Raw genomic sequence first — 24,643 nt, 5'->3', positions numbered from 1 at the left:
AAAAACATGTATATACATGAAAGGACTGAGAACATTATGCTGAGTGAAATAAGCCAGGCACAGAGTGATAAATACCATATAATTGCATTTATATGTGTAATATAAAAAAGTTGAACTCATAGAAGTAGAGAATAGAATGGTGCTTACCAGAGGCTGGGGGCAGCAGGGGAGAATGGGGAGAGGTTGGTCAGTGGGTGCAAAGTTACAGGCAGATAGGAGGAATAAGTTCTGGTGTTTTATTGCACAGCACAAAGACTACAATTAATAATAATGTATATTTCAAAACAGCTAAAAGAGGATTTAAATGTTCTCAACACAAGAAATGATAAATATCTGAAGTGTTGGATATGCTAATCAGCCTTATCTGATCATTCCATAATGTAGAAACGTATCATAACATCGCATTGTACCTCATAAATATTGTATTAGTCCATTCTCATGTTGCTAATACCAACACTTACCTGAGACTGGGTAATTTATAGAGGAAAGAGGCTTAATTGATTCACAGTTCCACAGGGCTAGGAAAGCCTCCGGAAACCTTCAATCATGGTGGAAGGAGAAACAAACACGCCCTTCTTCACATGATGGCAGGAAGGAGAAGTGCAGAACGAAGCAGGGGGAAAAGACCCTTAATAAAACCATCAGATCTCATGAGAACTCACTCATCATCATGAGAACAGCATGAAGGTAACTGCCTCCATGATTCATTTACCTCCCACTGGGTCCCTCCTCATGACACATGGGAATTATGAGAACTACAGTTCAAGATGAGATTTGGTGGGGACACAGCCTAACCATATCAAATATATATAGTAATTGTTGGTCAATTAAAAATTTTTAAAAAACACGTTTGTACACTTGGAAGAAGTAAGACTTTCTTAAGTAACACTTGCTTGGTAGCATAATCTATGACTTTTAGCACATTATTTAGTTATCTGATTTTTATGGTTTTTGGTTTTAATCAATAGAATGAAGATGAAAATAGTAGAATTATTGTGAAATTTACTCTGATCTGACAGACTATAAATCTCACTGGTTACATTAAACTTTGTAGTTTAGTAGTTGTATTCAATTCCGTATAACCCAGTCCCTGGAAGTACTGAAATTTTATTTTTCCTGCTGCTATTAACAACATATTTAAGTCTAATGTGCAGAAATTCTTCCTGTGTTAATTCCTCTATTTCAGCATCTCTAGCAGTGACAAGAAAATTTTCTCCTTTGACATTTTTGACAAGTCCTTAACCACTGTCATGACTACTTGTGAATATCTGGTGATATATGAACAAAAACAGCAAAACATCTGTAAATTCTGAATACCCTTTGATTTTTCTCCTTTTGACATCAATTCCCATAAGAAGAAAATCACTGGTTTTATCTAACTTAGTGGACCACTTTCAGGATGAGCTAGTGTGTGAAGCCTCTCTCCTTGTCTGCCTGTGCTCCCTCCAACCATCCATGGTAAGGAGTGAATGCTTTACCAAGCAGAAGTAAAAATATATTTGGCCAGGCGTAGTGGTGAGCACCTGCAGTCCCAGCTACTTGAGAGGTTGAGGCAGGAGGATCGCTTGAGCCCAGGAGTTTGAGGCAGCAGTGAACTATGATTGCACCACTGCTCTCCAGGCTAGGTGACAGAGTGAGACCATGTCTCTTAAAAAAAAAAAAAAAAAAAAAGGTAAAAAATTATAAGGTCTTTTTTTTTTTCGTTTGAGCAGCAAGGTAAAAAGACAAAAGGTGTTTCATTGGCAAAACTGTCCTACTGGTGGTTTGGCTGTTTTTTCCCTTCCCAGATGACCAACTCCATAACAAACAAAGTAACTGTACTTCTAGATAGAGACTCAGTTACAAGTGAGAGAATCCAATTCAAACCAGCCCAAGAAAATTCCTAAGGGAATTGGCCTGAGTAGCTGGGAAGTCTGAGACTGGGTATAGCTTCAGGCCTAGCTGGTTGGCCTGCACTGCGAAGGCCTGGCCCTACCTGAACCATGTGGAATGGACTCCCCCCAGGAAGAGGGAGGGCCTCTTTAGGAGGAAAGGTGCTGAGCTAGCAAAAGTGACAGCTGTCCACAGCAGTAACTAAAGACGTTTCCTGGTTCAGCATGTAGCACATATGGTGCGTATATTGTCTTTTTCTCCCCAAGGTTATTGTTAGAATCAAGGGATTGCAACATCACAGCATTCTTGCTTGGTCATGAAGCAGACTGCCCGAATATATCGGCTTTGGTTCCTTTAATGTGGGTCTGTAATGAGGCTGGGAGACAAGTGGCTGGTTCTGTTTCTTGTTTTGCCTCTGTGTCATTCTATCATGATGGTCACTATGTAACAATCCATTTTGTTTGTTTGTTTGTTTTGTGAGGTTTCATTAGGACAGGATAATATACCATACATAAACATGATGAAAGTAAATGATCATAAACTCTAACAGGATTTGAATGAAAAGTCTTCTAAATATGGCTCTGAGGCCAGGCATGGTGGCGCCTATCTGTAATCCTAGCACTTTGGGAGGCCAAGACAGGAGAATCACTTGGGCTCGGGAGTTCAAGACCAGTCTGGACAACATAGCAAGACCTTTTCTGTACTAAAAATAAAAATAAATTAAGAAAAAAATTAGCCAGGCACTGTGGTATGTGCCTGTCTGTAGTCTCAGCTACTTGGGAAGCCGAGACAGAAGGATTGCTTGAGCCTGGGAGATTGAGGCTGCAATGAGCTATGATCACCCCACTGCACTTCAGTCTGGCCAAAAGTGAGACCCTGTCTCAAAAAAAAAAAAAAAATATATATATATATATATATATATACACACACACACACACACACACATATATATATACACACACACGTGTGCACTTATATTTGTATATATATATTTTGTATATTATATATATTTTGTGTATATATATACACACACACACATATAGTTCTGAGTGTCATATTCTTAGGACTGCAGAAATTGGCTGAGACCTCATCATTCATGTCACAAGGTCTAAGTGCAATACTTCTTGATTCATGGCCTGTTAGAATTGCCCTGGATGTCAGATGAGGGGCTGGATCTCCAATGGCGGGGAGTAGAGGAGGCCTCCAGTCTCTCAGGGAACCAGAATCTGACTGTTCTCCACTGCAGATCTTTAATCAGGGCTTGGTGGCAAAGCTGACACATACTCAGTCCACCCCTAGGTAGGCAAAGCACAGAAGCGTGACTGTCTTCTCCAATTTTCTCTGCTCCAGGATAGGCTCAGACACCTTCCACAGTGTTTTGCTTCATGTTAGATTTGTCTGTCCTCTCTCCTCTCTCCCACTCCCCCTGCACACCCAGCCTCTCCCTGCCAGCCATTAGAAAGCTTTGTCTCAAGGGCAGTAGCAGGAGCATGGCTCTTGGTAACCATAGGCAACCATGAATCCCTATTAGCTATTTGTGCTATATTTGTAAGGCACATTCCGGCCACTAACTGGGTAGACAGGAAAATGTGCTTTAAAGGTTTTCTTGTGCGGTAAAATTGTCTCCCTTTTTTTTCTTCTTTTTTGCAGAATGACCAGTCCATGGGTGAGATGCAGATAATCGGAGGCGATGATCTTTCAACGCTGGCTGGAAAGGTTTGTTCATGTAACTGTGCTCAGACCGCATTGAGGTCTGGGGGCATCGGTGACCTGCATTTCAGGTCAGCACTCACAGGACATTTCAGACATGCTCCCGGGTTTTCCAATTCATACAAATGGCTGCGTGAATCCTTTTAATGATCTCCCCTTTCTAAAACATTCTTTTTAGAATGCTTCCAAGACACCATGCAGACCAAATCTTTCTTCTCCGAGCTTCCTTCCAATCTTGTTTCAGACAGCAAAACCCCTTTGCCCACCTTGTTCTAATCCTTTTCTACTCATCTTTCCAGGCACCTTCTGAAAAGGAAGCTTTCCCTTTATTTATTCGTCTGCCTTTTTTTTTTTTTCATCCATCCTCTGCACCCAGGCACGTCAGTAAGACATTTACACAGGTTCATTGACAAGTACAAAATCTGGGGAGGGAAGAGAAAAGGAACTCTTAAGAGTGCGTTTTCAGCACTTTGCCTTTTTTTCTATTAAAAACAATGTAAACTATTAGATAATAGGAAGAACACCTCCAGTTTTAACTTGGAGTTCCAAATCTGCCAGTGCTTAATAATTAAGTGAAAAGACTGTTTAGATCTGACAGAAATACATAAACTGGAAAGAAGAGTTGTTTCCTAACGAAGATGATGTTCGTGGAATGTTACTTGAAATGCACATTTGCTGTGAATAAAAGCAATCCGGAATTTGTTTTTGTTCAGCCGTACTGACCTAGCTTGTATTCCTTATCCCTGAACAGCTTGGCTTTCTAAGTTAAATGGATTAGTCTATTACACAAGCTTAATCTCTCATACTTGTGCTTGTTATCGTTATGCAATGCCCGGGTAGGGAAAAAAATAGCAGCCACATTTCATAAAAATATGTGTAATAATCATAGGCTGGCTATAGAGCCACAAGGACTTCTTTTTTTTTTTTTTTTTTAGACAGAATCTTGCTCTGTCCCCAGGTTGGAGTGCACTGGCATGATCTCAGCTCACTGCAACCTCCACCTCCTGGTTTCAAATGATTCCCCTGCCTCAGCCTCCCAAGTAGCTGGGATTACAGGCACCTGCCACCATGCCCGGGTAATTTTTGTATTTTTAGTAGAGACGGGGTTTCACCATGTTGGCCAGGCGGGTCTCAAACTCCTGACCTCAAGTGATCCACCTGTTTCGGCTGCCCAAAGTGGAGCCACAAGGACTCTGACTACAAAACAGTGCACTTCCCTCTACTCTGAAGACAACATAGTAGATCTATGTGTTAAATGGCTATCTAGCAGTAAATTGTGTTCCATAAAAATCAGAATTAACTTGTTGCTGTTAATGCATCACTAAGCCACCATTTGATGTTACTGTTACATTGGTGCATAAAACAACATCCTAGAAAGCTAAAATACTCAAAGTAATTTCCAGAAATTCATAAGTTTTAATGACCCTGGAGTGGTCTTTAGCTAATACGTCATTTTAGCATTTTATTGTAGGACACTGCCTTACAGGTTTATTACTCAAAAGAAATAGTTTACCTTGTGCTTTTGCTATGGAGTCTGTCAAAGTGACAACTCTAAAATTCCCAAATGAATGCCAAGAAGAAATTTGCACATAGACGGCTGGGCATGGTTTCTCATGCCTGCAATCCCAGCACTTTCAGAGGCCGAGATGGGCAGATCATTTGAGGTCGGAAGTTGGAGACCTGCCAGGCCAACATAGCAAAACCCTGTCTCTACTAAAAATACGAAAATTAGCCAGGCATGGTGGTGCACACCTGTAATCCCAGCTACTTGGGAGGCTGAGGAAGAGGATCACTTAAGCTCAAGAGTTAAGGCTGCAGTGAGCTATGATGGCACCAGTGCACTCCAGCCTGGGCGACAGAACAAGACTCTGTCCCTTAAAAAAAATAATAATAATCTGTATATCCATACCTTGTTTCCACTAGAGCCCTTTCCACAAGTTGCAATGTTTACCTTAGGGCTTATTTTTTATTTGCCTGTCTCCCCAACCAGGAAGTCAGCATGAAGTGGGCAGAGACCATACCTGGTCCATAACAAATTGGAATAAATATTTGGTGACTGAACAAGTGCATGGTCCTCTTATATAGAAATTAGAAAGAAGTCTTTGATTAGTTTGGGGTAAGAGAGGACAGGGCAGAGGGAAATGGTAAATAAGCCCACCTGGTCACACCCAAGGACACATCCACCAGGTGGTTAGTTGAGAGGTGGAGAGAAAGGTGCTGAGTGAGGGAAGAGCGCCCTCTTTGTTGAGGCAGAAGGGCTTCCTCATAGGAGATTCAAGGGGGACTGAGGAAGTGAATGCAACACAGCTGAGGTGGAACAGTGAAAAAAATTTCACTTAGCTTTTAAAATTTCCTTTTCCTTAGAAAAGATAAAGGCCTTCCAATATGCCTTGGCATAACACCAAATAACCACCAGAAGTAGCCAGAGCCCAGTTTGAACATCACAGTTGTAAATGTTTTAGAAGCTATTTCTGGCATGAGTCAACGGATCATGTAGGTAGAGGCAATGTATTGTTTGTGGAGTTTTTCAGCTGTAGGGGAACTATTAAAATCCATTTGTTTCCATTTGATAGGTAATAAAAATCATTAGTTGTCACTGGGTTTGGGAAACTTAAATGCCCATTACAGCCCTGGGGAAGGGTTTTTGGTCTTATGGAGTGAGTTTGTTAGCATTTACATTATAGTTGCTGCCTTAGGATAGTAGGCTGCTACAATGACTTCTTTGGGTAGCCATTTTCATAAGAAATAAAATACAAGATATGAGTAAGGTTAAAAAAAAAAAAGATAAAGGCCTTCATAGGACCCACTCTGTTCACTCATTCTTCATTCAGCCTCTCCATGAAAGGTTATCAATTAAGTTAGATAGAACAAATAAGCCCCACTATTCAATGGCAATGTAGAGTGACGATGGTTAACAGCAATGTGTTGTATATTTCAAAGTAGCTAGAAGACTTGAAATGTTCCCAACACACAGCAATAATAGACAGTCAAGGCAATGGCTACCCCAAATACCCTGACCTGCTCATTACGCATTCCATGCATGTAACAAACACTCATGTACTCCGTAAATACATAAAACATTGTGTATCAATGAAAAAATAAAATTTAAAAAATAAGGATTGGCAAGATTTTAGAAATAAGTTTTAGAGGCTCTCCAAAATCTTTCCATCATGCAGAATATACACTAGCTGGAAAAAAAAATGTAAAAGGAAAAGGCACCCAACAGTTAGTGGGTACTTGTTTTAATGGGTGTAGAAGAAAGTCTGAAACTGCAATGAATATCTGCAGTGGATGAAAGGATTGTTGAGGCCAGGAGTTTGAGACCAGCCTGGGCAACATGGTGAGACTGTGTCTCTACAAAAGAAATTTAAAATTTAGCCAGGCATGGTGGTGCACACCTGCAGACTCAGCTACTCAGGAGGCTAAGGTGGGTGATCACTTGGGCTCAGGAGGTTGAGGCTGCAGTGACTTCTCCTTTCTCCTGTAGTGATAATACAATTTGTCAGTCATTCAGTAAACTTACATTTAAAGTACATTTATCATCATGTTATTACTCTGCCAGGAATTTGTTCCCAGGAACACACCTTCTCTTATCTCATGCTTGGCACTCTAAGAAGAGCCCCATAGGTCTTTCCACGCAAGACTGTTTCCTTGGATTTAAAGAAATCCAAAGAATGAAGGATTCCTTAGGATTCAGATAGTCTTAGAGAGGGGAGGGTGAGCTTTTGCCTGGAATAGAAGGGTTTGTGACTAACACAGAAAAGAGAGCAAGGGCCCCCCAATGGCAACAGTTGACCCCCAAGCCTCTAGGTACTCCTCCATTGCTATCACTGTCATGTACCCAAAACCAACGATCATTCCCTCCAAATAAATTTAAAAAACCATTAAGCCAGCCAGGCACGGTAGCTTATGCCTGTAATCCCAGCGCTTTGGGAGACTGAGGCGAGTGGATCACTTGAGGTCAGGAGTTTGAGACCAGCCTGGCCAACATGGCAAGACCCCAGTCTCTACTAAAAATACAAAAATTAGCCAGACGTGATGGCACACACCTCTAATCCAAGCTGAGGCAGGAGAATTGCTTGGGCCCTGGAGGCAGAGGTTGCAGTGAGCCAAAATCATGCCACTGCACTCTAGCCTGGGTGACAGAGCAAGACCCTGTCTAAAAAAAAAAAAAAAAAAAAAAAAAAATTAAACCTACAAAAACCCCACCAAAATTTAATACAATACCACAACCTATCCCCCACTAATAATTAGCCCTAATCCTTCATAAATAGGTGACGGCTTCGAAGAAAATTCCACAAAACCTACAACAAGAATAAAACTTAATAAAAATAAAAATATGGAATGGGGTAATCAAGAAAAGAGTAGGATCACCGGACATAAGTGGACCAGCATGACTGAAGGAAATTAATCAAAAACAGGGAAGTAGTAGGAAAAAAAAAATGAAAACACGGGGTTTGATGTGTAGAATACATTGAAAGTCTCAGTGAAGAGCTGAACTTGCTCAGCAAAGCAAACAGGAGACACAAAGGTATTTGAGCAGAGATGACATCATGGAGCTGTGTTTTAGGAAAATGAAACTGACAAGAGGGAAGAATGGCTGAAAGAGAGGAGAGAGCAGTTTGGAGGCGGGGTAGGCGGAGCCTGCAGGAGCACTTGAACTACAGGAGCCAAGTTAGGGTGGAAGAGAAGGAATCGTGGTATCAAAAGGAGCCGTGACAGAGTTAAATGAAGGAGGGAGGGCTAGAAAGGATTTTTTAAAATTAAATTTGTGTATGAAAGAACGCTATAAAACATGGGGAAATAGCTCACCTACATAATCTTGTCATGCTGTGAGTTAGAGGCATTATGAACCCATAACTGTATAATACTTCTGGAGCCCTTGAAGACATGGGATTAAAATATTTAGAAAAAAAGGAGACTCTACACAGCCCTCTCTCTCTCTCTCTCCCTCCCTCCATTTCTCTTTTTCTTTCTTTTTTCCATTTCTTTCTCCCTTTCTTTTTTTTAAATAAAATATTTTTTACTTTGAACCCCGAGAAACTACCTTTCTTTCTCATCTCTTCCTTTTATTTGTTCTCTTTCTTTCTCTCTTCCTTTCTCTTTTTCTTTCTTTTTTTTTTTTTTTTGCTTTTTTTAAAATTCCTTTCTCTCTCTTCCTTTCTCTCTCTTCTTCTCTCTCTCTCTCTCTTTCTTTCTTTTCTTCCAAGGAAAGGAAGCTCACAAGGGAAGCTGTCTGAGTCATGGTTCTAAATAGGTCATTGCTGTTGAATAAAGTGAGCCCTCAATGATTAAGTTAAATGGCCTCTTCAGTTCATGATGTTAAAAGCATTTTATTCGGTGTGTTTAAGCTGTCTACACAATGTACTCTCTGGCTGATTTTTTTCCCAAAGTTGATTTAATATTGGCACTTCATAAAATGTGTGTATCTATTAAAGTAAGATTTTATTCATATTCACGAGGAACCTCTGAAAGGGTGGAATAAAACAAAATGCATGGAAACAGGCTCAAATCTGGCAACATGAAAACACAGATGTGCAGGTTAAGCCCAAGATTTTGGGAGACATGCCCCCCAAACCTGCCCTCAAATAAGTTTTTTTTTCTTTTTTCTTTTTTTTTTTTTTTTTTTTGAGGCAGAATCTCGCTCTATCGCCCAGGCTGGAGTGCAGTGGTACGATCTCAGCTCACTGCAACCTGCACCTCCCAGGTTCAAGCGATTCTCCTGCCTCAGCCTCCTGAGTGGCTGGGATTACAGGAGCACACCACCATACCTAGCTAATTTTTGTAGTTTTAGAAGAGATGGGGTTTCACCAAGTTGGTCAAGCTGATCTCGAACTTCTGACCTCAAGTGATCCACCCTCCTCAGCCTCCCAAAGTGCTGAGATTACAGGAATGAACCACTGTGCCCAGCCTAAGATTCTAATTAAATGCCAGAGTGAAGCATCGGAAACTGCCAAAAGTTCCCCCTTGGCTGCCTTAACTGTTTAAATCATTCTTTTTTTATTGCATCTGACTAAGCTGAGAACAATAATGGAAAGACCCACTGACTGATGATTCTGGAAATTTTGTGAATTGTCACATAAAACGAAATGCTAAACTACATTCCCTTTTCCATGGGGTTTATATTCACATTCCTACTCATTCTCCATATCCCCAATACAGCTCATTGCCACTGCTGCCATTGCTCTTGATTAGTGTGATCACGGCCACCAAACTACACTGCTGCAGATGAGATGGTGTGGTGTGCAAATCACTGTGTGCTCTAAAATACTAGAAGTAGGAATAACCTATTTAAGAATATCCTGTAGGTTTGTGCAATTCTTTCCTCCCTTCTTTTCTTCTTTCTTCCTTTCTTTTTCTTTTTTGTTAGGAAACCCCTTGTGATTAGTTTTGATCAGAATCATGCAACAGCAAAGAAAGCACACCCCAGAGATTCCTCATAGAGTTTTTGCCTGCAGCTCCTAGGCTGCAGATTTTACTGGCTTTCTGGGAGGAAATGAGCTAGGTGTGATGAGATGACTAAGACAGTAACTGGCAAACATCTCAGATGCAGTGATCAGAGTTATCAGATTGGAAGTGTTTAGGAGGCATGGTGTGTACTGAAAAGAGAAGTTGCCCACTCAAAAAACCTGAATTTTAGGAAATTGCTTAGTGCAAAATTAAAAGCAATAGACATTGATAATAGCTTGGTTAAGGAGGAATTGCAGATTGTTAAGGAAAAATGGAGGGGATGAATCAGAAATACAATGAACCAGAGAAAGTGAAAGAAATGAGGTCAAAATTGTTGATTCACTACACAGGTATTTCTTGAGTACCTACTAGATGCCAGTCTCCATGTTATGTATTTTTGTTCGTTTGTTTTGTTTTGTTTTGTTGAGACAGAGTCTCACTCTGTCACCCAGGCTGGAGTGCAGTGGCACGATCTCAGCTCACTGCAACCTCTGCCTCCCCGGTTCAAGCAATTCTTGTGCCTCAGCCTCTCGAGTAGCTGGGACTACAGGCGTGCACCACCATGCCTGGCTAATTTTTATATTTTTACTAGAGACAGAGGTTCACCATGTTGGCTAGGATGTTCTCAAACTCCTGGCCTCAAGCAGTCTGCCTGTCTTGGCTTCCCAAAGTGCTGGGATTACAGGTGTGAGCCATTGCACCCAGCCTCCACGTTATATATTGATTATATAAAGATAAATAGTTTTGGCTCCTTAGCTCTTTGAGCTAATCTTAGGCACAGCCATATCTCAGAGTTATTGTGGATTTGGTTTCAGATCACCACGATAAAGAGAGCCACACAAATTTTTTGATTTTTCAGTGCATATAAAACTTACGTTTATACTGTATGGTAGTCTACTAAGTGTGTGATAACATTATGTCTAAAAAATAAGGCACATAACTTAATGAAAAACTACTTCATTGCTAAAAAACAATGCTAATGATCATCTGAGCCTTCAGTGAGTCATCATCTTTTTGCTGGTGGAGGGTCTTGCCACGATGTTGATGGCTGCTGACTGATCAGGCTGGTGGGTGCTTCAGAAGGTTGGGGTGGCTGTAGCAATTTCTTAAAACAAGACAATAGTGAAGTTCACTGCTTAGATTGACTCTTCCTTTCATGGAAGATTTCTCTGTAGATTGTGATGCTGTTTGATAGCATTTTACCCACAGTAGAACTTCTTTCAAAATTGAAGTTAATCCTCTCCAGCCATGCTACTGCTTTATCAACTAAGTATATATAATATTTTAAACCCTTTGTTGTCATTTCAACAATGTTCACAGCATCTTCACCAGCAGTAAATTCCATCTCAAGAAATCACTTCCTTTGCTCATCCATAAGAAGCAACCCCTTATCTGTTCAAGTTTGATCATCAGATTACAGCAATTCAGTCACATCTTCAGGCTCCACTTCTAATTCAGTTTCTCTTGCTATTGCCACCACATCTGCAGGTACTTCCTCCACTAAAGTCTTTTTTTTTTTTTTTTTTTTTTTTGAGACGAGTTGTTGCTCTGTCGCTGTTGTGCAGTGGCATAGTCACGGCTCATGACAGCCTCTACCTCCCCAGGCTCAGGTGATCCTCCCACCTCATTTTTTGTAGAGACAGGGTTTTGCCATGTTGCCCAGGCTGGTCTCAAACTACTGGGCTCAAGCAATCCGCCCACCTCAGCCTCCGAAAGTGCTAGGATGACCTGCAGCAGCCACCGCCCTTGGCCTGTCCACTGAAACCTTGAGCCCCTCAAAGTTATGCATGAGGGTCGGAATCAACTTCTTCCAAACTCCTACTCATGTTAATATTTTGATCTCCACTCATGGATGATAAATGCTCTGAATGGCATCTAGAATGGTGGATCTTCAGGTTTTCAATTTACTTTACCCAGATCTATCAGAGGAATCACTATCTATGGGCAGCTATCACCTTACAAAATCTATTTCTTAAATAATAAGACTTGAAAGTTTAAATGACTCTATGGGCTGCAAAATGGATGTTGTGTTAGCAGGCATGAAAATAATCTCCTTGTAAACATCTCCATCAGAGCTCTTAGGTGACCAGGTAGATTGTTAATGAGCATAATATTTTAAAAGGAATCTTGTTTTCTGCGCAGTAGGTCTCAAGAATGGCCATAAAATATTCATTTCAATAAACCATGCTGTAAGCAGATGTGCCTGTATAAACAGGCTTTGTTGCTCCATTTATAGAACACAGGCAAAGTCGATTTAGCATCATTCTTAAGCACCCTAGCATTTTTGGAATGGTAAGTGAGCATTGGCTTCAACTTAAAGTCACCAACTGCATTAGTCCCTAAAAAGAGTCAGTCTAGGGGGGTCACAGTGACTCACACCTCTAATCCCAGCACTTTGGGAGCCCGAGCCAGCGGATCACTTGAGGTCAGGAGTTCAAAACCAGCCTGGCCAACAGGGTGAAACCCCTTCTCTACTAAAAATACAAAAAAATTAGCTGGGCGTGGCGGCGTGCACCTGTAATCCTAGCTACTTGGGAGGCTGAGGCAGGAGAATTGCTTGAACCCAGGAGGCAGAGGTTGCTGTGAGCCGAGATTGTGCCACTGCACTCCAGCCTGGGCAACAGAGCAAGACTCTGTCTCAAAAGAAATAAAATAAAAACAAATAGTACATTAAAGATCGCTGATCCCAGATCACCATAACCACAATGACAATGACAGTATTTGAAATATTGCAAGAATTTCCAGAATATGACACAGAGACATAAAGTGAGTACACACTGTCAGAAAAACGACACCAATACACGTGCTCAACACAGGGTTGCCATAAACCTTCAATTTGTAAAACAAAAACAAAAACAAAAAAAAACCACAGTCTCTGCAAGGTGCAGTAAAGAGAAATTTGGGAGGCCAAGAGGGGCAGATCACCTGAGGTCAGAAATTCAAGACCAGCCTGGCCAACATGGTGAAACCCCATCTCTACTAAAAATACAAAAATTATGCATGCGTGATGGTGCACACTTGTAATCCCAGCTACTCGGGAGGCTGAGGCAGTAGAATCACTTGAACCCAGGAGGCAGAGGTTGCAGTGAGCCGAGATCACGCCATCGCGCTCCAGCCTGGGCAATAGAGTGAGACTTCATCACAAAAAAAAGAGAAATGTAAAAAAAAAGGTATGCCTATACTGCAAAAGAGACAGTTCTAAATTAAAAGAGAAGGGAAGATCCAATCCATGATATAGGTTGGATAAACCAGCTACAAAAGCCATTTTAAGGACAACTGGGGAAATTTGAATATATAGTAGGCTTTATATGATGTTAAGAAATTATCATCATTTTTGTTGGATGTTATAATAGTTTGGCTATACGTAATAAAGAATTCATGATACCTTTAATCTATTTTAAAGCACATAAAAATTTTATATACTTTAAACAGTTAAGCATGTATCAAAAATTTAGAAAGTCTTTAGACTTTTCTGGTTTTCAAGCATTTTATAATGTTTTATATTTATATATTATAGAAGTACAAACTTTCTTTGACAGGTATATATTTATATGTAAGGAAATATATGCACTTTCTATAATAAGAATGAATACACGGCTGGGCGCAGTGGCTCATGCCTGTAATCCTAGCACTCTGGGAGGCTGAGGAGGGAGGATCACTTGAGGCCAGGAGTTCGAGGTTACAGGGAGCTATGATCGAGATCCTGTCTCTAAAAAGTAAAAATAAAATTTAAAAATACACATTTATACTTAAACCCTTTTTAAGAAACAAGCAACCTAAAAGTCAATAAATGATTTAAATATGTTTTTAAGTACAGAAATAGCTATGTGAAACATGACTAAGTCTATTTTTTAGAAATAAAAAAGTAACAAGCAGAAAAACAGCTAAAAGAGTTAAAAGTGACTGTCTCTGGGAAACAAAATTGGGAGCAAACGGGGTGAAGTGATGGAGGGGTGCTTTTCTTTTAAAAACCTTTCAATCTATTTGATTTGTTTTTTTTTTGTTGTTGTTGTTGTTTATGTTTTGAGATGGAGTCTTACTCTGTTGCCCAGGCTGGAGTGCAGTGGCACCATCTCAGCTCACTGCAACCTCCACCTCCCAGGTGCAGGCACCGCTCCTGCCTCAATCTCCCAAGTGGCTAGGACTGCAGGCTGGCCACCAAGCCCAGCTAATTTTTATATTTTTTTGGTACAGAAGGGGTTTCAATATACTAGCCAGGCTGCTCTCGAACTCCTGACCTCAGGTGATTTGCCCGCCTCGGCCTCCCAGAGTGCTGGGATTACAGGCGTGAGCCACGGCGCCTGGCCTCAATCTATTTTAAACATGTGTATGCATTACCTTGATTTGAAAATGTATTTGAATAATTTTGACAGTGTCTTTCAATATCTCTCAATATCAGTATACATCCAAATCCTACTTCCCACTTACCACTATATCTTAGAATTGAAGCTAATCTTTTCAAAGATGACTCTATTGTTTTGCAAGGTTCTGTACTGTCAAAAAAATATTTAATTACATTCAATACATACACTCTACTTAATTGGGCAGGAATGCAGATTAACACATTTTAGAAAGGTTTTTCTTTTTAAAGTTGAAACAAAAAGAGATTGTGAGCCAGAAAATTAAATTAACCACAACATTCTCCAAGTATTCTGGTTGGTTTATAGGTCTGATTGGTAAGCGTCAATCAAACTAAAAATGCACATATCAAGTAACTGCTGCAAATTGATCGTTAAGATCATAGAAATTCTTGTTGAAAATACCAAGAGGACTCCCCTGGCAGTATGACTCTTGTATTTTTTGTTAGAGAAGGGGTTTCAATATACTGAAATATACTGAAAGAGTGGAGGGTAACGTGGCATGCCCTGCTTCAAAAATGGACAAAATAATCTTATACATTTCCATGATAAAATTAAGATTTTCAATGGATTTAATGAATAAAAATGTCATAACTGACAGAAAAACACTTCCAAGAAGTTATTTTAACATAAGAATGTATTTGACATACGGTGCAAAGTTAACAGAGTTGTTGGTCGGCTGGTTTGGTGGTTGGGTGGTTAACATTTTTATTAATTAAATCTTGCATTAAACATAAGTAAGTTATCGAACGTGTAGTATTTGATCTGATTTTTTTTTTTTTCTTTTGAGATGGAATCTCACCCTGTCACCCAGGCTGGAGTGCAGTGGTGCAATCTTGGTTCACTGCAACCTCCGCCTCCCGGGTTCAAGTGATTCTCCCGCCTCAGCCTCCTGAGTAGCTGGGATTACAGTCACCTACCACCACACCCAGCTAATTTTTGTATATTTTAGTAGAGATGGGGTTTCACCAAGTTGGCCAGGCTGGTCTCGAACTCCTGACCTCAGGTGATCCACCCACCTCGGCCTCCTAAAGTGCTGGGATTACAGACGTGAGCCACTGTGCCAGGCCATGATTCTTAAAGTATTGTATAAATCATAGAGATAAATGAAACATCATCTAAAGAAAGAAAAACACCATTACGTTGAAAGGATAGTCTCACCATTTAGTAAACTGGGATGGCATATTAACAGTCATATTTTAATTTGGTGGGGCAGCATTAACATGTCACTGCTAATCCAATTAATCAGTCAGTTTTAACTCAGTAATACGTTTAATCAGTTATTATTGCTTTATTCAACAAATAATTATTGAGCATTTATATGCAGGCATTATGCTAGTTTCTGGCAATGCAGTAGGAATCAAGACAAACATGATCCCCACCTCATGGAGATTAGAATATAGTGGGGAAGACAGATATCAAACAAGAAACTAAAATGCAGTACAATCATCGTGTATTAGTCCTTCCTCACACTGACATAAAGAAATACCTGAGACTGGGTAATTTATAAAGAGAAAAGGTGTAATTGGCTCACAGTTCCACAGGCTGTATAGGAAGCATGGTGCTGGCATCTGTTCTGCTTCTGGGGAGGCTTCAGGAAACTTAAAACTGTGGCAGAAGGTGGCTGGGTGTGGCGGCTCGTGCCTGTAATTCCAGCACTTTGGAAGGCCAAGGAGGGCAGATCACTTGAGCTCAGAAGTTTGAGACCAGCCTGGCTAACATGGTAAAACTCCATCTCTACTAAAAATACAAAAATTAGCCAGGCGTGGTGGTGCATACCTATAATCCCAGCCACGTGGGAAGGTGAGGCGGGAGAATCGATTGAACCTGGGAAGCGGAGGTTACAGTGAACGGAGATCGCACTACTGCACTCCAGCCTGGGTGACAGAGTGGGACCCTGTTTCAAAAAAAAAATTATGGCAGAGGCAAAGGGAGAGCAGCACTTCAGATGTCTGGAGACAGATATGGAGCAAGAGAAAGAGGGGGAGGTGCCATACACCTTTAAACAACCAGATACAACACCACCAAGGGGCATGATGATGCTAAACCATTCATGAGACCCACCCCCGTGATCCAGTCACCTCCCACCAGGCCCCGCCTCTAGCACTGAGAATTACATTTCAACATGAGATTTGGGCAGGGACACAGATCCAAACCATATCACAGTGTTCTTAGGGGAGAGGTAGAGGAATGCCTTGAGAGCTTGTTGCAAAGAATCTAACCAGCTCGCTAAAAATACAGACCAGGCACCTCCCAGCCCTTTCTCTAGCCTACCCTCTTCGTCTAGGTTGACAATCCAAGAGGAAATCCTGAGTCCCCAGGGATTTTGGTGGCTGTGCAAGAGTAAGGCTGTCACAGCTGAACCCATGATGCATTTACCGAGCACGGTCTCCATTAGCAATGCAGTTCATGTTGCATTGTTTTCCTGGTAAACTCTCAACAGGCTTTGCCTCCCAAGGGAATGCTGGGGGTGGGAGGCCCTTGGCAGAATTACTGAAATGGGATGACTTTATGGAGAGCTCGTCAGACAGGTCTAAGATAAGCTTGCTTCTAACCTAAATATAGATACTAATATTGCACCACCAACTAATTCCAGAGGACCTGTTAAAATGAATCTGGAAAACCTAGATCACCTCTAGTCCTTTGAATTAGATGGATGGGGAAGGACCGTCTAAGTAAATTGTGAAATTCTAACTATAAGCAAAAAAATGTGTATGTATCCTGTGAGTCAGATTGGCATCACATTCTAAAATATGGGTTTTGTTTATTTCAGAATGTTCTCATTGTTGAGGTAAGCTGGCATTTCCTTTTCCATACTTGGAGGTTGAAAGAATCTAATGGTGAGTTTTAAACGGTAAACCTTGTTATCAAATTGACCAAGGATTTCTTGAGCTCCCACTGGGTGCATGCTCTCCAAATTTAATGAATAGGGGCCAGATAGCATCCCTGATTTCAAATAATGTAGAATAAAAGCTTTGCAACAGTATTTGTGGACAACTTTATCCTTTTTGTGTATCCAGTTCCACATATCTCTGTGTTGATTCTTATACTTCTTTGTGAACCAGACAACTTTAAAGAAGAGGAAACTAGCTCACTGAACCAAATTCATTTCACAGTAAAACCAAGGTTAGAACTGTTTACCCTGAATTCAGTGTCTTTGCTAAGGACCTCTGATGATTTCAAGAATTCTCAAATACTTTCAGCATCAAAATCATAAACACAATCAATTAAAAATGACGAGCTATGGGGAAAGCTGTGTTTTTTTGTTTTTCGTTTTTCGTTTTTTTTAACTTTTGTTTTTCTGTTAAAAAAGAGAGAAAAGAGAACGTGGGATCCCTATGGCAGTAGTGGACTAATACAGCAAATGGCCACGTTTCCTTCAGGAGCACGCTTGTCTCATCAAACAGCAAAAAATTCAGGGGAGCTGTTTTCAACCTTTTGTTACACAATTGCCTGTGTGCGCCATGTGCATCTGGAGTTCTTGCTCAGTATAACCCATGGAGTAGACCCTCTAACCAAATGAATTGCCCAACCCTGGCTACATTCAGACCTGTTGTTTTGATAATCAGCTCATGACAGCTGATTCCTGTCCTTAGGACAATAAATCGCCGCTGCCTATTCTCCTCTAATTGTGCAGCAGCTCATCAGCAGAGATGAGCCCGAGCTCACTGCAGCCGTGGACCCTCAGAATTCACAGGCTGTCACCAGCTGCTGTCCAGACACCTCTCACTTCCCAGCCATAGAATCCCCCATTGAGTGGGGGAGGACAAGGGGGAGGTTTTTATCCATTCAGTGTATTCAGATGTACATATCCATGAAAATTCATGTGCCTTGTATTGTGTTACATAACCTCAGGGCCAAATTTAGTTCTTGAATGTGCATACACCAGTCCAAGTGTACTCAACGAGGAGTCCTACATGCTGTCCAAAGACTAAATTTGGCCTTTCAACACAGCTAAAGGATTCAAGGAGGAAAGAGTCTCCAGTAGATTCCCCAAAACTCAGCTTCCAGAAAGAAGTGGCTGTCTAAATAAAACATAACCAACTCTTCCTCCTACTGTGGCTCCAAATTGGATGGCATTTTTAATTACGATGCATTATTAATCAGGAGTATCTCCCTGGGTGAAAAGTCTATTGTGCTGCTCAAATGCATTTTGTTGAATTTATCTGTCCTTTTTGCAAAGGATGTTGTCGGAACTGGGAGGACCATGAAAGCACTACTCAGCAATATAGAGAAATACAAGCCCAACATGATTAAGGTAGCCAGGTGAGTTGGACATTCATAGCATGGTGATTTCTAGTTTTCCAAGCAAGCCCAAAAGGGATGCTAACACAGGATGCTCTTTCCAAAGAGTGTAATATATTCCAAACTAGTGACCTTTTCCCCTGGGGTATTACAGCTTGACCACACTGAAAAACAGCCCTTGACTGCTAGCCTGGGAGAAGTAAGGGAAGAAGACGTGCTTTGCCGTGTTTCTGAGTTCCTCTTTACTGTGCCTCCATTAGCTGTTTCCAGGAGCAGCTGGATGAGCCCCCGTGCAATTGCTCCGCTCCCTTCATTTTTTTTTTTTTTTGTTCTTTGTTTGTTTGTTTTGAGACAGAGTCTTGCTCTGTTGCCCAGGCTGGGCTGGAGTGCAGTAGCACAATCTCGGCTCACTGCAACCTCCACCCCCTGGGTTCAAACAATTCTGATGCCTCAGCTTCCCAAGTAGCTGGGACTACAGGCGCCTGCCACAGCACCCAGCTAATTTTTTGTATTTTTAGCAGAGATGGGGTTTCACCATGTTGGCCAGGCTGGTCTGGAACTCCTGACCTCAAGTGATCTGCCTCCCTCAGCCTCCCAAAGTGCTAGGATTACAGGCATGAGCCACTGCACCCGGCCCTTTTTTTTTTTTCTTTTTTTTTTTTTCTTTAATAAGAGACAGGGTCTTGCTCTGTCGCCCAGCCCAAGCTGGAGGGCAGTAGTGTGATCGTAACTCACTGCAGCCTCAAACTTCTGGGCTCAAGTGATCCTCCCACCTCAGCCTCCTGAGTAGCTAGGACAGCTACCCTTTTTTTTTTTTTTTTTGAGACGGAGTCTTGCTCTGTCACCCAGGCTGGAGTGCAGTGGTACAATCTCAGCTCACTGCAACTTCAGCCTCCCGGGTTCGAGCGATTCTCTTGCTTCAGACTCCCATGTAGCTGAGACTGCAGATGCGTACCACCATGCCCAGCCAATTTTTGTATTTTTACTAAAGATGGGTTTTCACCATGTTGGCCAGGCTGGTCTCAAACTTATGAGCTCAAGTGGTTTGGCCTCCCAAGGTGCTGGAATTACAAACATGAGCTACTGTGCCTGGCTGACAGCTACCTTTTTAAAAAGTTTTTTTATATTTTATCTACTTTTTGAGACAGGGTCTCATTCTGTCACCTAGGCTGGAGTGCAATAGTGCAATCATGGCTCACTGCAGCCTTCAACTCCTGGGCTACAACAATCCTCCCACCTCAGCCTCCCAAGTAGCTGGGACTACAGGCAGGTGCCACCACACCCAGCTAAATTTTTTAATTTTTTGTAGAGACAGGGGTCTCACTATGTTGCCCAGGCTGGTCTTGAACCTCTGGGCTCAAGTGATCCTCCCACCTTGTCCTCCCAAAGCACTGGGATTACAGATGTAAGCACTGTGCCTGACCTGCTGTCTTCTTTTTATCCAGAACCATCTATGTAGTGCCACAGTAGCAAAATATGTATTTCAAGTACATCTTTTAATGATGCTTGATTCTATTTACAATTCATAGAGATTTGATTGGGTTCACTAAAGCATGTCTTTTTTAATGGTAGTTTGTTGGTGAAGAGAACATCCAGAAGTGACGGCTTTAGACCTGACTGTAAGTGTTTTTTAGTTTTTTGCTTGTTTGTTTGTTTGTTTTGTGCTTATGGTGTTTCATTTTATGTTTAAGAATCTTTGGTTTCCTATTTGACAGCATTGCATGTGGATTTGAAACTGTGTAGGGCTGATAGTCCCACGGATTCCTCATGATCTCCCCCACCTTGATAGGGAAAACAGAACCCTTTAAAATGAGGGTCTTCAATGTTCTAATTTGCATCTTTCACAGGAACTCTGTTCCGTGCATTGGGTATTTTTATTTGTATGTTTCACACAGCACCTTAACTACAGAGAAGTCAGCTGAAAAGTTTCGGGGAGTAGAGGAAGACCTGATCCCGCTGGACTGACTCAGACACATAGGATCCCCGCCTTGGCCTCTATTCTCACCAGTCAGACAAGGAGAGGTGCTATGGAGGTTTAGAGGGATTCTTATGCCATCGTCCGGAACTATTACCAGACAACGCACAATGGTGACCTTTAGCAAGCCTGAATTGTAACGCACAGAAGGGGAAATCTAAGACAGCTCCCCTTCACCTCCAAACCAAAGCTCCGTAACACAGAGAATTAGCAGAGCAGGTATCTCTAGATACCATCTTCACACTTGACTTCAGATGTGTGTTCTGTAGGGCTTCCTCATCTAGGACACTCTCCTCCCTTCTCCCCATAATAAGCCTAGTTCTAACACCAGGAAGGATAAACACGCAGCCTGATTATTTATTATTCTAACACTAGAGGCGATTTTTTTTAACTTGCATAGGCAGACTTCAGCTTGATTTTTATAACTTACATTTGCTCCAAAGCTCCTGGGATAATTTGGCTACAGTTCTCTTCAGCAAGCTGAACAAACATTAGTGAAAGAGAAGTGCAGTATGGATGGGTGACATGCCAGCGACATTTAGCCAGTGACTCTACATTCTGAAAACAAGTTTCACGCCTGTGCTGGATGTGTTAACTCTGGACCGTGTCAGTTCTGGGCAGAGAGACCCAATCGCATGTTCTCATCTATTACTATTATCAAAGGTATAATCTGGATGTAGTCAAGGTTGCATGTGGTTACTAAGCAGAAATTGTCTAAGGAAATAGTACAGGATACTCAGTGTATAGATAAGATTTTAACTGAAGTTGAAAAACATTCACTTCAAACATATCCAATTAATGAGAAATCTCTTATATCACTTATAATAACAGCAATAAAATAATAGCAGCTAACACTAGGAAGAGGTCGTGATGTGCCATGCACTATTCTAAGAGCTATACAGAGATTAGCTCATTTCATCCACACAATAGCTCTCTAAAGGTAGGAGCTGTTGTTGTACCTATTTTACAGATGAGGAAATTGAGCACAGCAAGCTTAAATAGCTTGCCAAAGTCATGTAGCCATGAGTGTCAGGCCAATATTAAGCCCAGGCAATCTGGTTTCAGTCACTGCCCTGACTCTTCCACTACATCTGCAAGTAACATCTGCTACTGCAAATGTAAGTGTAGGAGCTGCCTGCATTTACCAGCTAAGGATAGGTCACTCTGATTCATGATTGTCCTGCTGATCCATCATCCTTTTATTCTATGACATCTCAAGTTTTGGCCTTCTAAATAGGCTTTGGGCTCTCATTTTCCCACTGTGAGTTGCCCTGCCTAATGGAAGGATTGCATTGCTCCCTATAAAGTCATTATTACAACCCTGGTTACAAACAGGGTTTCTTGGGATTTGCTCATATTATTATTATTATTATTATTATTATTATTATTAGAGACGGAATCTGACTCTGTCACCCAGTGCAGTGGCGTGATCTTGGCTCACTGCAACCTCTGCCTCTCAGGTTCAAGTGATTCTCCTGCCTCAGCCTCCCAAGTAGCTAGGACTACAGGTACCACCACACCTGGCTAATTTTTGTATTTTTAGTAGAGATGGCGTTCCACCATGTTGGCCAGGCTGGTCTTGGACTCCTGACCTCAGGTGATCCACCCACCTAAGCCTCTCAAAGTGCTGGGATTACAGGCATGAGCCACTGCACCCTACCTTTTTTTTTCTTTTTGAGATGGGATCTCACTTTGTTGCCTAGGCTGGTCTCGAACTCCTGGCCTCGATTGATCTTCCTGCCTCAGCCTCTTGAATAGCTGGGACTGCAGGTGCACACCCGGCTTCATATTCTTTTAGCTAGCTCAGAATCTCTGTTCCTTCTTTCTCTCTGGATTTATGAGGCTTTGTACTTTGCGTTCCTTTCTCCTGATTGATTCTTTCTTTTCTCCTCAATGTAACTTCTGACCTCTTCTGCTCTTGCTTCTCTTCTCTTATTCTTTTTTTCAAGAAACTCTGCAGTTTGGAGGAATCAAGCAGGCTTCCTAGCAAGGGACTCCATAATGCAACCCCCTAGAAAATAAGTCCCTCACCTCTAGTAATTATTTTCCTAGCAAGGGACTCCATAATGTAACCCCCTAGAAAATAAGTACCTCCAGTACTTTCTATGAGCATGAACCAGTTGTTTTCTTCTTGTGAAAGCATCGTTGGTCATAGTCACTGTGGAGATGACTTTGCCCAGGCTATAAGCCCACTGGCTGTACCCAAGTACAGTTCCATTAAAAGTAAGCAAATAAATCTCTCATCTATAATACTGTAATAAACAAACTCGTAAGATTCCAAAACACTGAAACAAGTTTGAAAATCATTGGACCAGTGCACCTTTATTCTGTTTCAAGACTTCTGAAGAAGGAGAGCTATTGTCTGTTCCTTAAGAATTCTCTCCAATAAGTATTAGCCAGGCGTAGTTTTGCATGCCTGTAGTCCCAGCTACTCAGGAGGCTGAGGTGAGAGGATCTCCTGAGCCTGTGGAGGTAGAGGCTGCCGTGAGCCATGATCACACGCCTGAACGACAGAGTGAGACCCTTTCTCAAAAAATAGCCAGGTTCAGTGGCCCATGCCTGTAATCCCAGCACTCTGGGAGACTGAGGCGGATGGATCACTTGAGGTCAAGAGTTCGAGACTGGCCTGGCCAACATGGTGAAACCCCATCTCTACTAAAACTACAAAAATTAGCCCGGCATGGTAGCACACGTCTGTCTTCCCAGCTACTCGGGAAACTGAGGCAGGAGAATGGCTTGAACCCTGGAGGTGGAGGTTGCTGTAAGCCAAGATCGCGAGACTCAGTCTCAGAAAAAAAAAAAAGAATCCTTTCTGACAAAAAATCATCATCTTTTCAATGAATCTTCAGTACCTTGCACCGTGCTTAAATCCATTTCCTCTCATTCTGCCCTCAATAGGGAGCTCATTAATATCCTCTGCATCATGAACCCAAAGACCAGCATTAATGCAACCTCCACATTCTCTTCCTCAAGTTGAACAATTCCGTTGCCTTTCATCTTGTGTCCTGGCTTTTGCTTTCCAGCCCTTTAAACAGCCAAGACACTGAGTACAGCGGGAGAATTGCTTTCTAGTTGCTGTGGCCCGTGCACCTGTTCACATAATGCAGCGTCGTAACGCCTTCTGCTTGAACTTTCCTTTGTGTTGTTGAGAGTGTTTCCTTTGGCATCGTATCACTGCATACTGCTTGCTTTAGAACACCAGGGCCACGTGACTCAATTATGCATATTTCTTGTTATGCACCAGGCTTCCTGAGCCCTTTCTCAACTCTGTATGCTAGATCAGTCATTCTTCCTTGTAGGTTGGCTTGTTTGCCTTGCCTCCTTCCTCCCGAGTAGTCCTTCGGGTCCAGGTCCCTCTTGGGCTCATCCTGTGCATTGCTCACCATTTCTCACTCCCTCCTGCCTCAATGAAAGGTCCTCAAGTTTGAGTGGCGACAGCAGCATATGGTGACTTGCACTTATATAATCTAAATTTTGTTCCTTTTTTTTTTCTCTTTCTCTGTCTGCTAAGATGCTGGATTTGAGATTCCAAACTTATTTGTGGTGGGATATGCCTTAGATTACAATGAATACTTCAGAGATCTGAATGTAAGTCTTGCATGCAAATCCCTAACCGCCCTTTTTATAAGAACTTAACAATTTAAAAAAGTATTGAATGTGTGTTAGTGATGTCTGCTATTGATTGAGTATCTTCTATGTCAGGAGTATAGTGAGCACATTGCATCCATACTCCCAATTAACTCCCACTACTATTCTGCAGGGTAGGCATCAGGATGATAGAGGCAAATTATGATTATCTCTATTTTGTACTAAAGAAATAGGAAGCTAAAAGCAGAACTATGGTTTGACACTGATTCTTCTCCATAGTCATTGACTGTGCCCAACCAGCCATAACAATAGCCAATATTCTATACACTGGTTTGTGTCAGTGCTTGAACTCTAGCAGGTTTCAATTACAGTGGCATGCAGCTCATAACTCTTCCCTCTTTGGGGGAAATGATCTCACCACACAGACGTGGACCCCCAGTGTGGA

General features: G+C 41.6%; 1 protein-coding gene across 4 annotated transcripts in view; it reads left to right on the top strand.

Annotated features, from left to right (window-relative positions):
* The window catches only part of PRTFDC1 (phosphoribosyl transferase domain containing 1), a 104,806-nt gene that overhangs the window by 77,835 nt on the left and 2,328 nt on the right, over nucleotides 1–24,643 (top strand). For 3 of the 4 annotated variants that reach the window (XM_063781505.1, XM_507700.8, XM_016962789.4), the window contains 5 exons: nucleotides 3,523–3,588; nucleotides 17,164–17,181; nucleotides 18,574–18,656; nucleotides 20,208–20,254; nucleotides 24,122–24,198. In XM_063781505.1, coding sequence (XP_063637575.1) covers nucleotides 3,523–3,588; nucleotides 17,164–17,181; nucleotides 18,574–18,656; nucleotides 20,208–20,254; nucleotides 24,122–24,198 — 291 coding nt within the window. Of the gene's footprint in view, nucleotides 1–3,522; nucleotides 3,589–17,163; nucleotides 17,182–17,703; nucleotides 18,657–20,207; nucleotides 20,255–24,121; nucleotides 24,199–24,643 lie in introns of all 4 variants that reach the window. The other variant, XR_010146828.1, reaches the window with a different exon arrangement.

This window comes from Pan troglodytes, chromosome 8 (assembly GCF_028858775.2).
Source record: "Pan troglodytes isolate AG18354 chromosome 8, NHGRI_mPanTro3-v2.0_pri, whole genome shotgun sequence".
NCBI classification, from domain to species: Eukaryota; Metazoa; Chordata; class Mammalia; order Primates; family Hominidae; genus Pan; species Pan troglodytes.
Note: the sequence above shows the minus strand (reverse complement) of the source record. Positions and strands in the feature narration are given on the sequence as shown.